We start from the raw sequence: 17,214 nt of genomic DNA, 5'->3' as shown, positions 1-17,214 counted from the left end.
TTATTGTTTCTATAAAATTGCAAAAAGCAAATTTTTAAAAAAAATCTTATTCCGAGCTATTATGTTAAACTATGTTAAAAAAATGCCCGCAAAACGTCTGAGCTTAGGGTTTCTAACCTGAATTGCTTTAACATTTAATAAAGCAATCGGATTGCTAAAAAAAACTTGTAGTTCTGTAGAAATTTTTTTGTATATAACATATTACAATAGTGCATTTACATTTTCGCCTTTTCTCTTTTTTTTTTTTTCTTTAAATAAAATTTAGTATGGGGATAAGTTTTAAATGCATATTTCAACAGAAAAAAGAAAAAATTACGTCGGCAAAAGGTTTTTTACAAAATTAATTTGTATTGAAAATTGACAGTTGGAATTTGTCTTGTTTACTTTGTAAAAGGTCATTTTAAATGTTGACTCGCTTTCATTTGTTTTTTTGTTATTCTTGTGTAATGGCTCCCTTATTCAAACAATTAGGAAAATTTTTATTAATATTGGTCTTTGATTAAATTCATTTCATTATTTTTATTAAATTTTAAGATGAAATATAATTTTAACAAAATTCCCACATACAAATTATAATCCTATTTCATTTGTGTTTTTGGCCCACAACATGTAGCAAATCCCTAAGAATGGCAATAATGTTGTTTTACAGTGAGAAATGTTAATATTTCAAGCAACACTAGCAACATTTTTATTCCAATCTGTTTAGTTTAGTTTAGTTGTTTTTGGAGTTTGTGCCGGGTCGGGTTTGTTTGTGTTGGTCCGCGTGAAAAATAAAAAAAAAAAAGTATTTGATTTGAAATTGTGTAGGGAAAAAGCATTTTCTTCTGTTCGAATCGGTTTTGTTTTTGATTAAATGGCGTGTGTTGCGTGAAAAGTAAATTCTAAGCAATAAGTTTATTGTATACCAAAAAGGATTAGCAAAGAGAAGAAGAAAGAAGGATTGCCGTTGCCTGTGTGTATCTTGAGATTGATTTTAGAATTTTCTTTGCGAAAATGTTCGAATTAGAGGACTATTCAGGAAGTTTTCACGAAGGTTTTCTTAATAAATATGCGGTAAGTTTTTGTTGAAATTTATACACTACGTGTGTGGGGGTTTACTCATAAGTTGCTTTATTCTAATTTTGCTTTTTGTCTATTATTTATTTTGCTAATATAATTAAATGTATTTATTGCAATTTGCCGCCTTTTTCCTGTTAAGAATCTGTAGGGATATTAAACAGAAAGCTTTCGAACTAAATGTTAAGTCTCTTGTGCAAATGCACGCAACGCTCTGTTCACATCAATAATTTTTTTTTTTTTTATTATTGCCTTCTTTTTTTTTTTCTTTTTGAAAATAAATAGTCCGTTATTCTGGGTCTCTTTTATGTTTTCTTCGTGCTAACAAAATATGTATACACTGGCATATAACAGTGCAGACACATTATTTGCATCGTACTCATATATAAGATATGACACACACACACAACACACATGGTATATGTGTGGACATTGTGAGTTTTTTTTTTTTTTTTATGTATAATTTATGTGTAAGTAGAGTTTTTATCAGCAATTTTCAACCAATGAAACCAATACCGGTATGTTGTTTAAATAAATACTTTTATGCATTGAAAAAATATATATGGCGGCGTTTGCCTAAATAAACAAACAAAGGGTTCTGGGAAAAATGTGGCAAAAAGGCATTAAAAAATTATTAACTGCACATTGTTAGCAAATGTAATTGGAATAGAAGGATCGCGAATTACATGTTCGCACATGGTTTTAAATGGAATGCGGCGAAAAAAATTTGTATTTTCTTGTTTTGCACAAGACACGTTAAGGAAATTTGCGGTATTTTCAATAAGTTTCATAAAATATTTTTCTTTTAATGAATGATTTAATTATATCGTTAAGATCATGTTTTGTTTTTAATATATGTTATATACATAAATGTTTGCTGAGGCACATGTAAGTTTATATATATATATATATATATATACCCATAAATACGTTATGTAGGCATGTGTATATATCAATATATATATATATATATATATATATATATATATATACAAATGTGTATATAAATGTATATATAAATATGTGTATAAATATGTATATAAATATGTATATAGATATGTGATACATGGCGCTAATATTCTCAGTCTCTCCGAAATTGTTCTCAACGAATTGTTTTCTCTTTTGGGAATGGAAGGAAAAAACATGTTTTAATAAGTGTATGTTTAGCAACAAAAGTCTTTAAGACATTTATTTCATTTTGATGCTGAATAGATCTCTTTATTTTCGATAGAGTGAAGAGTGGAAAATAGTGTTGCCGTATACTTAGTTTTTGGTGGTTTTTTTTTTTCTTTTTAAGTGCAATGTCATTTTTACCACGCAAGATAATTTTAAACATAGAATTAACCGAAATTGTTTTTTTGAAAATTTCTAAGAAACTCAAAATAAGAAATTATACAGAAGAAAAATTGTTTTCCTAACTTTTTTTCCAATATATATCGTTTTTATTTCTAAGTTATGCTCGTGTTATAATTTACAATATGTTTATGTATGTGGAGGTTATTTCTGCAGTTTCTCTTATTTTCTCTCGTTTTCTCTCAATTCATTTATGTGTTTATTTCCTTAATTGTGAAATCTCCCTCATACCTTTTTTCAAATTCCATTTATATGGATTCTGTCTGACATTGAATCAAGGTAACAAAACCATCAGCAAGCGCGGCAGACGGCGTTTGGCCTGGTAGCCTTGGCATCCCACACTATACCCCCCTAGAGCATTTATGTGTGCAAGCGTTTGTCTATGTTTTGTGGTGTCTGGTCTTTGCAATCAATAGTTCATTGTGCTTATATTTATAGTAGAAAAAACATTTATTTGTTTATTTATTTTATTTATTTATTTATTTTTTTTTTTTGAAAGGGAATCTTCCAAATGCATATGCCATTTCATTCCTTGCAATGTGGCTGGGTGTAAGAAGGGGGAAATAGACGTTAGAATACAATTTAATTTCTTTCCTATCGCAATTGCCCCTTTTGATGTTTGCATTAATGTTTTGATTTTGCTCTTCTCCTGTAAATAGAAAGAAAATTTTTATAATTTCATTATTCTCCGCTATATATGATTTCTTTTCGCTTGTTTATAAATTATGCAAACATGTTATAAAAAGTTTTCAAATTTATGGCAGATGTTTGTTATCTATAAGGGTTGAAGTCTTCGTGTCGGTAACGCGCCAATTAAAAAAGTTAATATTGAAACAAATAAAAACATTTATAAATGTCGGGCAGGACCGGTCGTTCAATACCCTACACCGCTCTGCCATTCAATTTCGGCAAAGTGAATCAAAGGGTGTCCAAACGTAAAGTGACGTAATGTAAAATCTTAAATATTCTTAAATATTTTTTTCCTTTTTCATCGATTTCCATCATAAGAGATTAAAAGATTAAAATAAAAATTCGACCTTTCTGCCCATAAAAGAGTTTACTTTTCATGAGACCTACGCGACGCAAATTTGTCACGGTCAATTTTTAAGGATTACATTTGATCATAAACTTTTGAAAATTAGGTCCTTTTTTTTTTTTGGTATTTTTAATAAAACCTTAGTGTTCATATTACACGTCTAGTCGGGTTTAAAGAACAAATCTATTTGGTTTGGTACAGTGTTGCAAAAACTTTTTAATATAAAGTTTTAGTTTTCGTAGGAACAGTTATATGGGATGCGAGGATTCAAGGAATTGCCGCCCGTCCGATCCAAACAGGTCGCAGCAATTCATGATATGGTATATGTATGATTATAACTCAGCTTTTTAAACTCAGACGCTATTATATAAGGGTTGGCCGGAAGAATGATTATATCGAACCCATCTTCAACAGAATTCGTTCTTGGGGGTATGGAAGTCAGTTGACTATATTTCATTAAAAATAACTCAAAAATTTGCATTTTCACATAAAACACATGGACAGACATCCAGCAAACAAACGAACGGACAGAGCGACAAATTTAAATCGGTTAAGAAAACGAGAGCAAAAATCCATGAATATAATAAAAGGTGTAGCTCTCATAACTTCACTTGGTACATCCGTACAAACCTAACGGTACCATATATGACGAGAGGGTATAAAGACTGGCGAATAAAACCCAGCAATTTTCTCATTGTAAAAGATGTTGAGTTTACGCTACTATCGCTTATGCGCGGGAGACCACAAATAATGCTGATTTTGGATCGATTTAATAGTTTTTTTTTGTTGTTTTTTTTGTTTCTTAACACTCACACGTGCAAAAATGTTATGAAAATGACTTTTTATGGATCAACCAATAAAGCTAAAATAACGAAAAAGTTTTATTCGTTTAGATGGAATTTTTGAGTTTATTATTGCCAGCGTTTGCTGACAATTCTCTCGCCTTATTTCTACGACATTTAAGTGTAGAACAATAATATCCATTATTACGACTTAAAGCACGAAAAGTAAACGTTACAAATCACATTTCTACGCAATGTAGCAGCAATCCACAGATACAAAATTATCGTTTTTCTTTTCGCTTTTTTGATGTACACGAGTGATGTGATATAGTGAAGAATTGTTATGTCGTTCAAAGTAAAAATGCAATTATATATATATATATATATATATATATAAATTCGAAATCAACATGATGATATTCTTGATATTTAATATCGATATATTCACACTTCTTTTCGATATCCGTTTGTTTTTTAGAATAGGTAGAGTAACAAAACATGAGATGAGATTCTTAGGCAAATATGTATCTATACAAATAGATAAAGTAGGAAAAAAGTTTGATTGGTCCATAAAAAACTTTCAATCCGTAGAAGATATTAAGCTAATGTTCGATACAACTATCGTATATAGTCGGATCATCTAAATCATCTTTGTTATGAAAATGTAAATGGGCTGGAGAGACGCCCGCAATGAGCAAAGTCGTATCATAATATAATTCAATGTTTCCTAGTCTAAAGGCTAACTGTAGAATGGTTCGAAGCGGCTGTTTGGCATGCCCACATATCTAGGAGAATACTTTGTAATATTTATGAATTGGTTTGAGCCATGGGATATAAAGGATTATTTCCATGATATGCTATTCTTATTTGTTCATATAAGATGTCTTGCTTGACAGGACCGCTTTTGTAGCGTTATTCACCGTATACTCGTCAAACACAGGTCATGTCTAATATGAAATTAAATAGTAATGGAACGGTGTGATAAAATAAGAAAAATATTTTCTAAAATTCATTCAGTATGAAATACATAATATTTATAATGATAAATGCATAAAAATGACACGGACGGATAGACATTCGATTAACTAGTTACGTGCCTTACGCAAATTTTTGTAATAAAATTCTTCATCCATATATTAAAATTTATATCATGTTATAGGAGTTTACATTTCATAAGATCGAAGCTTACTTTTTGAATGAGATGGGAGAAGTTCACGCGCAGAGCCATGCAATTCAAGTTTACAGCGCAAATGTTATCTGATAAGTCATTATTTTTTGCATCATTTCTAATCATAAAGTACCAAAAATTTGTTGACCTTGTGAAGTATATGGGCGTTTTTATATATATATATATATATATATATATATATATATATAAGAGGAGCACTACAAAGGATAGGACTTTTCCCGCTTGAATAACAAATTAATAGTTCACATAGAGCCTTTCGTTCCGCGATTTTCCCTTTAATTTTCCATTACTGAAAGTATAACGTTCCCTTAACTTGGATATTATTTAGGGTACAAGAAGAATACGTTTTCTTCCACCGCATTGGAGATCTCTTTGCAAGTCCTTAAAGAAATATCTTTTTATTTATGTATATATACATGGTAGTAAAGGATCGAGATTGTTTATATGTATTTCCTAAATATATTACAATATTAGACAAGTAATGGTTTAGCACTTGAACTAGAGATATTTATTATTTGTGCATTATCTGGCCTACATTTGTCGTCGTCGTCGTCGTCGATAAGGTTTAGCATTATTCACTTTATGTTAAGTTTTAAGAAAGATTGAGTATGTTCGAAATATCAAGGATATAAGTATGAAGATGAACAGGTAAAGGAAAGAATATATTTGAAATATTTCAACAGCGTAACATATAAATAAATGCACATAACAGCAGCAGCTGCTGTTATCATCATAAGATAAAGAGTATAAGGTCACACAAACACAGTAAAAAGGCAAAAAATAAAAATGTAAACCGTAATGCATTGTACATGATTGCAATCGTTCATAACAATTTGTTAAAGCTATTCCTTCTGCAGACGAGTCCATCCATCCAAACACAGGAAATTAAAACAGGGGTTGAAAGCAGAATAAATAAATAAAATAAAAAAAATAAATAAAAAAAAAATATTAATGAAAATGCATGCCTGCAATCTAGTAAACAGCTGGCAACAACAACACAATTTTGGAAAAAAAAAAAAATACATGGTATTAGGTCGCTCCATAAATAAAAAGGATTCTCTTTTTCTTCTTTATTTACGTCACAAAGCCAAGATAACCGGACATTATTTATATTCACGATAAATCTCTTGGATGTTTTGTTTTATTTTCAAAAAATGCCCTTTAGATATTTGATAACGAAGACACCAACACTCTCCCGATCAGTCTCATATATGAACTTTACCTAATCATGGCCCTCTGTCAGGGGATCATTAACGTGCTGGAGCACTTAGTGTTGCATGTGAAACCATAAGTATTTCTAATGAATCGTTTGAGAGTCAAATTTTTAAAAAATTCTGACCGTCTCGTAGCAGCAAAGACCTAAAACCTGAGGTGATCGTAACATTGATAGTAATATTTTCTAAAATTATGAGTTTGGGTTTAGAATTAAAAAATAATTTACAAACTTTTTTTATATAATGGTTGTCATAGCTCGTTCACTTCCAAATTTTACTTATTTGTGGGTGAAGAATACTTCACTAGGAACGCGAACCCCTGCGACTCTCCCTTTTTATGAATACTGCAGTATTTTTGCCATAGCTTACTGCTCGACGCTTTATTTCTGTTAATAGACAGCAAGAGGTAGAGCTACGGGCCGATTTGCATAGCGAAATAGAGACCTCCTTTCAACTAATTCCCCGACCTATTCGAGGAGAGTGAATCTTATTAAAACCGTGAATGATAAAATTCACCCTCCGTAGAAATAAATCGATTAACGTTTGCTTATTGTTTTTTTTTTTTTTTTTGTTTTTTTTTTCATCATAGTTTGTAGTAAATTTACTTTCTGGGATGAAGCCTTTCTGTTCAAAATTTTCGAACCTGCATTCATAGACAAGTCTAATTGCCGCAGAAGATGCATTAAAATTGCTTGCAATTTTTATTGTTCCCTTTACTTAAACTTTTAAAGTTAGGTTAGATCCCATATCCCTACGAAATAAAAATATATATTGACCACAACGGAATGCAATTTTCAAAAAACGAAATAATAAAATTCAAAAAAAAAATAAGAAAAATTGCCCAAATATTAGTTAGTAAAAAAAAAAAAAAATAAAAACGCTTTATTAATGGGGCGACCTAATACATGTCCATTTATGAATTTTTATTTTCATGCAACTAACTAAAGGAATTTCTTTCAAATATGTTTTAGTTAGCAGGAGTTTTATTTTGCATCATTCAAACGTTTGAGAAGCTGTTGCCAATAACAACGATGTGAGCAATGGTGGGAAATAATGTTAGTGGTTCTCCTTTATACATATTCAAGATGACGAGACAATGAGACGATTATATATTCTCTTATACATTTTAAGATGTTTACTTCCAATGTTTTCAAAAAAAAAACAAGCAGATTAACATCCTGTTGCTGTTCAATTGATTCGTTATTTATCGCTTTCAATTTCTCTACGCTCTGTTTTGTAATTGCCTGACGGGGGGGGGGGGGGGTCCGATAAAAAGAAAGCTGGTGATATTAAATAACCTTAGAGAACGAAAAAAAAAAACAAAAAAAACTCATAATAAAAGAGAGAGCAAAAGGTTTGAAATCCATTCGTCGTAGCACTGTTTTAATAGCTTGACATCAATAAAGTCGATAATAGAAGGTCTCTTAGGTCGACGACAATGGACGACAAATACAAAAACTTTTGTAAAAATAAACGAATAGTGATACGAACGAATTAACAGATCGGTGGATGGATGGAGAGACACTTAAATGCATAAAAAAAATTAACTGCTGGATAATGGATTGATCAAGTGTGCATAGTACATAGACTGATCAATAGTTGTGTTCATAAATTGCATATGAAACGAGGCGCAACCAAATAGTTGTTTAAAAATTGAAAAATAAAAAACTTTTCTTTCGTTTCAATATATTGTCCCCTTGCGGGTAACTGGAATGTTTCACTCAATCTCAAAAAACACTTTTGGGTTAAACTCACTCCTCCTTTGTTGTTTGACTGTTTGATGGCGAAGATGCTCTGTCAAAGTTATAGTTCGCAACTCGTCTGCTCGTTTCTTCTCTTGAATATTCGACAAAGAAAGAAGTTGTGTTTACCCGATAGCGGCTTTTGCAAAAGCTTGTAAATCCCTATGAGCTACAATTACTACTTAGTTGCGGCTTAGCAGGCTTCGTTTACTTTTATTAAATTCTGAAATAAAACCAAGCGCTCCAAAAGAACTTGAGATTTTATACATTTTTATAGCTGAAAAAACTTCTATATGTTTTTATGACCGGACGTTGATAAACGAGAGGGGAGGGAGGGGTCTTTAGCACCAGTAGTGAGGGCGTATGTTAGCTAAGCAGAAGGCGCATTATGAGAGCACATTCTTTGACGGCGTGAGCCGCGCCAAATGTGCTTTCTCGATGAAAAATGACTTTTTTGTTAGTAAACAACACGACATTTACTACATTGGAAATGCTGCACCTGTAATATATAAAAAAAAAAACGGTTCAAAGGATATTTACAAAGTATATATTTTTCAATTTACTATAGCTAACACACATGTAAAAAGGTTCAGTGTAATAATCATCGATAACGACGACTCGTTAACATGTACGACATAAAAAAAAAGAAAAGATGCTGAATATTGAAAAATCGTTCAAACAAAAATATGCCGGTTTGTTGTTGTTTGTTTCAATTGAGAAATTAACGTACGGACGAAACGTTGTTGTTCTAACCAAATTCATTTGAAATCTTATGTTCGTTAAACAACACATGTAGGTTGTGAGAAGAAAATTTTTTTTGCGTATATTTCCTTTTGCTCGCACGTAAGATAAAATGGCCGATTGGTTGTAAGTTTCTAAAAAATTCTCACAATCAAATGCCTACTTGTTGTTAGTTCCGCTCAACGTCGTACGTACAAGATGTAATATTTTATTAAAATTTACTTTGAAAATTTTTGTTTAAAAGAGAACTTCTTCTTTTTTTTTAATGAAAATAAAAGTAAAAATCGGGACATTGACTGCATGCATCTTGAGTATACTTAAAATCCTCAAAGAATGTTTAACAAATATTTACGAATAATCTTAACGCCATTGCATGGTGTTTTTTATAATTTATTCTGGGAAAATCTTCTCGAAAATCGTACTTAAGTAAAATAAATTTCCCATAAAAACCCCATTCTCTACTCATTGTGCAAAAGTAAAACGAACGAGTGAACAGCATTCAAACAGCAAGACAGAAAAATTGGGCAATCAACCATTTAATCCGTTCATCCAACGAACCAAACTTCTGCCCTTCATACAAAAAGAAAAAAAAAAAAAATTTCATGGCTGGCAGTCAAACAAAGCAGTCGTCGACTAAGCAAATCGAACAACAAACTTTACAGTATGTAAGCAGCATGTTCTATCTACATATATATATATATATATATATGTATATGTGTATATATATATAGGCAAAAGGCACATACATGCCGTGCGACGAATGCACGTACTTTGAATAGTACTTTGAAAATATATACGGAGTGGAGTGGAACAGCTACCACCACCATCAACATTGATGTTTTGGTATCAACTGTACCCACTGCTGTTGTTGAACTCTTTTAGTATTAGTCGTCTAAAATGTTTCCTGAAAAAAAAATGTATCTGGTGTTATCGGTGTAGCAGCTACATACAGCTACTGTTGTTGTTATTGTTGTGCAATTCCTTTTTTCCCAGCACCTTTTCGGACACACACGATAGACACGCACACTGTTGTTTCTACAGTAGAGTGGTGAATTTTAAGTATAAAGAGTAAACTTGAGAGCATAATATCTTAACATAAATTAATGAAGAGCGAAAGAGAAATCTTTCAATATCAAGCAGTTAACTCGAAAACACACTTAGGTAGAGAAAGATTTTAATTTTCGAAAAATCTTATTTTTCTCCTATGCAAAGAGACTTATATTCATGTGTGTACATGTGTGAAAAATTTATTTTGCAATTCATTGTGTTAGCAGTCGCAGATGTATAGAGCAATTATTTAACAGCATTTATATGTAAGCATTGTTGTTGTAAATTGCTTCACTGTAATATGTATATGGAAGCAATGGAACAAACAATGTTAATAGTCTTTCTGTACCTAAATACAGATGTTAATGAGAGCGAGAGTGTGAGTACGAAAATGCATGAATATATATATATATATATATATATATTCCGCTATCTACTTACATATACGTGTGCATCATATGATATAATATATTTTATGTAGGTTCACACTTCGATATGTATATAACATATTTATATGATATTCTGATGTGCTATGTAGAAAACAAAAATCCAAGAACATTTATAAGTAACATGTGGTTTCTTTGTTTATTTTGAATTTTTGTCTACGCGACAGCAAAGGCACAATGGCGGGTTTTTTAACGGGGGTGATATGAGATTTTTTTATTTTACAAGACATTGCGCCCGCATATTAAACATCAAAATCACTCTTTCCGCACTAGTAGTAGTGTTGTCAATCCTATCAATAAAAGCTATATACGGCTTAACAACATTTTCAAAATTGTTCATTCGCACGTCATAGTTTGTCATAGTTTGTGTCTTCAAAGACGTCCTGCTTTGCTCGCCAAGCAGCACATCGTATTATTTCGAGTGTATTTAATTTTGTACAGGACTCATGTGTGGTCAGTAACACATTAAAATGCTTCAAAGGATGAAAATATCGATGCAAGAGTCGTTATAAGCTGAAAATTCATCGATTCAAAGTTGTTTTCGACGATTAGGATTGTCTGTGAGTTTAATTTGGCTTTTCATGAAACGTCCTCAACTCGCTGATTTTGTGTTATATCAAGTCGCAAACGATGACGAATTTTTTTTGAGGGTCATTTTTATGTCAACGGATTCAAGCAACAATAAAAGTCAATTATTATTCACAAGACACACAATCTTGTGTACAATAAAAGTGGCTGCTTGGTTACGACGTTCTTGTTGGCGGCATCATTAAAGCATCAGCGAATCCTTATTCCTTTGAAGATGGAAATGATCCCGTATAGGTTGATAATTACGTATTTTTTACGGATTGAATTAGACTATGGCATCTAGACTATACAATACGACAAACAATTGACCAATTATGTGATGAGTTTGATGGCGCAAATAATCTCAGAAAATTCTGGTATCGAATGGCCTTCAAGGAGTCGTGTAATTAACTCCTTTCAGGTACTTGCTGTGAGGAGATTTGATGTACTTGGCGTATGTATGCGTTATTTGCTGAAATTAAGCTGAATTTGGTCAAGGTAGCGCTCGAAAATTGGATTGCCCGAAATCTCGTTGCTTAAAGTGATGTCGGTGCTCTACGGTCAGTCATTTGACGATTGGCGGCGTCATAAATGAACTTGTGTTCTGTCGACCACATTTTAAAATAATAGAAAATTGTTATTGTGCTTTTCAAATATGTTTTCCCGGTTTTTTCTTTTTTTTTTTCTCAAAGAAATTCTATTACGCTTATTGAAAACCCTGTATAAAGTCTAAAGAGAGCGAATGCTTGCGTACTCGGAGTTGAGCGCAAATGCACATATGCCGATACGAACCCCTATATATATACGTATACATATATATATATATATGCTTACGTATGTGCATCTATGGATAGCATGTATATTTGGTGTGCCATGAAAACGAAATCGCTGAACACTCATAACTAACATGTGGTTTCTTTGTTTGTTTTGAATCGAAGACGAAATATAACAAACTCAGTTGGTTTAATGTTTACCAAAAAAAAAATAATAATAAAAAAAAATACTATTTGTATATATTTTGATATGAAAAGTAGTCTTAACAAAGCTGATTCCCGCCACGTATATTCAAATTATTTGCTCGTTAAAGACTCTTACTTACTGCCTGCCTGTGCTTGCCTGTGTCTCTTCATAATTTTGTTTTTAATTTTTTCTTCTTCTTTATATTATCTCAGGCTTATTTCGATTAGTTTGTTCTAACTTTTCCTTTTTTAATTCTATGATTTAATTAACTAATTTTGCTAATTGAATTAAAGCTTCTTCAGTTTAAATAAGAGAGTAATGTACTCCTCATTCACGGCAAGCACAGCTTTCATGTTGAAATTTTCTTCATCAAATATATATACTCCCAAAGAAATAATGCATGCCCATGCCCTCTGTAACGAATATGAAGAAATCAGTCACACGCGAAGAATGATTGTCTCTTCTACTATACATTCCTTGCCTTGAGAATAAATGACAAAATCTACTCGGAATAATTTTATGCGAAATATGTGACAGACTTGAAAACCCCTTATGAACACCTAATCGTCAACTGTCGCAAATTAGAAAAGATCGTTTCACTTACTTAAAATATAATGTCCCAGGGAAGAAGCTGTCTTTAAATATCTCTCCTCTAATGATTTAAAATTTTTCATTATATTTTTTTTTTTTAATCCAAAAAGAATTCAACGTGAAAAAGAAAAAAAAAAAAAAAGGGAAAGCTTTAATGAACTCCTCCTCGATGGATGATTTTATTTACAACATTGCCATTTCTGTTTTGATTTTATTTTTAGGATTCATCAGGTCCAACATTGGACTTTTACATATCAGATTCTTTACAAGATATGCTCGATGTTGATATACGAACTGAAATAGCTAACGTTGTAAATAGTAGAACGGAGTATGACGGTTGTAGCGATGGTCTATCGTCATCATTTGATCATGTCACCGACAGCTTATGTTATAACAGCAATCACTTGAAAGAATCTTCATCGCTTAATGAAAATTCTGCGCATATGCCCTCATCCTCAACGGCAGCTACATTTGGTTTTACGACCTCAACCAATTCGTCAGCGTTTTGGTTTGGTTCGAGTAGCGATTTTTATGCCGATGTTGGAGCTTGCGTCAATCCAATATCCGTAATGCCATTAATTTCGTCATCGTTTCCTCATATGACTACCAAAATTGGCACCAACGCGAATGGTTTACATCAAAATACGCCCCCTCCGTCCTCACCAAGCACCAATGATGCGAAATCACATTTAACATTCTCACCAGCTCAGATGAAAATAAAAGCGAATTCGTTACGCAACGAACAGTTGACATCCCATATACCCAAACAAATTGTTGCTATATCATCCACGGTGACATCAGCCACTACTGCCCCAGCTACTTTAGCCACAAATACGGTATTGCAACGTAAAAATACAAATTCCGTGGAGGCTGTCAAAAAAGATTTAAGTGGAGAAATGCGTAAATTATCGGATACTGGTATTTATAAAGCCGTGCCGTGCAGTTCGACCTCGCACGTTAGTAACAATAATATTAGTAATGATAGCGCATCGACAAGTACTATTAAATTGGGCCCAGGCATAGGTAGTTTATCGTTCGCCAATAACCTCACATTCAATAAAATAAAACAGGACTCAAGTCAAAAGTCATCACAGTCTGCAGCTGCTGTCGCTGCTAATGGTTCCATTGTACTAAAACGTGAAAGAGATTCATCTAGTCCTTTGCACCACGCTACTTTGAACAGTCCGACCACCGTTAGCCAGCATGTGGCCAAATTGCTTTCCCGCCAAGGAATCCAATCTTCTGCGGGTTTCACACCAAAATCAATTGCTTCGAACGCACATACAGCATTTATGCAACAGCATCTTAGCGTTAGCTCCGCGACAAGTTCGCCTGGTGATGGTAAAGTCACTAATTTTACGACAACAATTAGTGGCGGCATTGGTACCTTTAGCAATGGTTTAACTACTTCAAATACTAGCTCTACTGCATTGTCGTCTTGCTCCAATATCGCCAATGGCATGACTGTGAAATCTTTACAACAAAAAATTAAAGCCGCACCCATCGAATCCGAATATCCAAAACCCGCCTATTCGTATTCCTGCTTAATTGCGATGGCTCTGAAAAATTCGCGACGCGGTTCTTTACCCGTTTCGGAAATTTACAGTTTCATGTGCGAACATTTTCCATATTTTAAGACTGCACCTAGCGGCTGGAAGAATAGTGTCCGTCACAATTTGTCATTGAATAAATGCTTTGAGAAAATTGAAAAACCTTTAACCAACGGTTATCAACGCAAAGGTTGCTTATGGGCCATGAATCCGGAACGTATCACGAAAATGGATGAAGAGGTACAAAAATGGTCGCGAAAAGATCCCATGGCTATTCGCAATGCTATGGTTTGCCCCGACAATTTGGAGGCATTGGAACGTGGTGAAATGAAACATGGCAGCACTGGCGATTCCGATGGCGAGCTGGATAGCCAATCGGAAATAGAAGAGACATCGGATTTAGAAGAACAAGAATTGGATGAGACATTAGTTGATAATATGCTTATCGAAGATGAAATGGAAGATGAAGAAGGACTTAATAGCAGCTCCTTGATATCGAATAACATTGTTATGATGAGTACAAGCGATTTAATCCAGCAGGATAATTTTAATAATGAAAATCGTAGTGATGTGAATAAATCCAACGCGACAAGTTATACCTCCGAACCAGAAACTATTATAATGACAAATACAACGACAATGTCCGGCAAAATGAATAATCAAACGATGGCTACGAATACAAATGTAACGCACAATTTTGATAATGAGGTAAATTAAAATTCCTTAATAAGTAAGCGAGAGATTTTTGAAAAAATTGAGAAATTTTTTTTTTTTTTTTTTTTTATATTTACAGGTAGAAGATATATACGATACCATAGACATTGAAGATGATAAAGATGATGCACGTCTAAACCTTAATCAATCAGATATAATCGAATTAAATCCGGCTGATTACAATACGAATGTAAGTCACGATGAAAATCATCAGTCGCCGAAACGGGCTCGTGTTAGTTACACAATTGCTGCGGTAAGTGATAAACAATCTCAATCAACGCAACAACAAACGCAACAGCAACAGCAACAGCAGCAGCAGCAACAACAACAACAACACCAACAACAACAGACTATACAATTACAGAATGTAAAAAAAATTATTAAAGTACAAAATGCACATGATTTGCAACATTTGCAACAGCAACTGCAACAGCAGCAAATTATTGTGCAAAAAACCCTTGCTAATGGATTGTTAACCCAAACGCAACACCAACAACAGCAGTTATCTGCAACCATATCCACTAATCGGCGCAAAATGCAATTAGTCAATCGCATCATTTAGAGCGATAAGAAAAGCAATAATTTTGTAAAGTTGTTGAACGAACAAATTTTTCATTGCTAGAGCCGCCGATTAACAAAGTTGTTGAATTTTTATGTTGCTCTTTTTTACAATATCTGTTTATCATAATAATATCATCAAAAATCGCGCTCTCTTTCATTCTCTCGCACCCACTCTCTTTCTCACTCTCTAAAAAGTCTTAAAGAAAATCACTGACGGTTTCTTTCTTCCTCTTCTTCGATCAACGAAAAGAGGAATTCAAATTTAAACAATTTCCATTATATATATATATATATATACAAAATACGCTTAATTTCGTCTTTGCGAGTTTCCCCTTTTTAGTTCGTATGTTTATGTTTTACTTTATTTTAATATTACTTCCTTTGACGTCAATTTTCTACTAAAAAAAATTGAAAATTTCTCTGCTTTCACGATGCAGAAATTTCGGGCGAGAATATTATCGTCATATAATATAGCTTTCACGAAAAAGTAATATTAGTTTAAATAAGATTTGAAATTTGAAATTAATTCGAAAATTCGAAGAATTCTACACACACAAAAAAAAAAAAACAGAAAAAAAGAATTCAAAACATTTTCCCTTCACTTAATTGCAAGACATTAACCAACGATACATACTTTGTACATACTTTTTGATAGAAATGCAAAAATATATATGCAAAAATATATGTGAATATGTATTTAAAGTTAACAGGAGGACAGACAATGCCCCGATGAGAGATTGAAATGAATCTCGTGCTCGGAAGTCGTTTAAGTCTCCCTCTCCGTCTCTCTTTTGAAACGATTCTCGAGTTCGGAACTCGTTTAAATCTCTCGTTTAGAAATGAAAAAAAAATTATATAATTCATCATAGCATTTGTAAATTTCATACTTTTCATTACGTATATATATATATATATATATATATATATATGTATATGTATGTAAAATTTCACTTTATTTCTAAATTATTTTTAGTTTATGTAAAAATTTATAAGGAACTGATCACACAATTTATTGGAGAAGTGTGTCTGCTTTAACAAACAAACAAACAAACAAACAAACAAACATTTTAATATTAATATTTGTCGTCCAATTCCGTTTGAATGATGATAACAGGTGTTAAACCTCAGCAAAAGGCTTGTGCGTGCTCTCTTCTTTCTCCCTCTTTACCTTCTTCACTTTTCGCCACCTAATAATTTGCTTATGATGGAAAGACAAGAGCAGATATAATGAAGTTTTCCTTTAATTTTGAAGTGTTTAAGAAAAATTGGAAAAATCTCTTAAAAATACTTTATTCAAGCATTTCTACTACAAAAAAAAAAAAAAAAAAAAAAAAAACAGTTACAAATTACAAGGCATTTATTACTATCAATCCTTCAAAAAGATAAGACAAATTTTTGATACATTATTCTCTCCGCTTCCAATAAAGTTCAAAGGAGGAAATATATTAAATTACACGACATATTCCTAAGATCCTTCTAAAAAAGCATTCTAAAAAAAATGGAAGATCTCCCTTGCATTTACATTTCTTAAATTCCTTTACAAATGACGAATGGGCAACAAACTCCCGATTCGTTTCTTGTATAACGAATAGTAAGAAGCAAATTATAATTATAAATCATTAGTTTATTCGTTATTTCCCCGTATTCGTCTTAATAAGGCCCTTG

General features: G+C 32.4%; 1 protein-coding gene across 1 annotated transcript; it reads left to right on the top strand.

The window, feature by feature from the left end:
* Window positions 1-728: 728 nt before the first annotated feature.
* Window positions 729-15,741, top strand: LOC119634994 (polycomb protein Asx). Its single transcript, XM_038029474.1, has 3 exons — window positions 729-1,053; window positions 12,946-14,982; window positions 15,068-15,741. Exons 1-3 carry the CDS (start codon window positions 994-996, stop codon window positions 15,548-15,550), a joined length of 2,580 nt encoding a protein of 859 aa, XP_037885402.1. The 5' UTR covers window positions 729-993; the 3' UTR covers window positions 15,551-15,741.
* The last annotated feature ends 1,473 nt before the right edge of the window (window positions 15,742-17,214 follow it).

This window comes from Glossina fuscipes, unplaced genomic scaffold (genome assembly GCF_014805625.2).
Source record: "Glossina fuscipes isolate IAEA_lab_2018 unplaced genomic scaffold, Yale_Gfus_2 3, whole genome shotgun sequence".
Taxonomy (NCBI): Eukaryota; Metazoa; Arthropoda; class Insecta; order Diptera; family Glossinidae; genus Glossina; species Glossina fuscipes.
The sequence above is the reverse complement of the archived record's forward strand: the minus strand, read 5'-3'. Positions and strand labels throughout refer to the sequence as shown.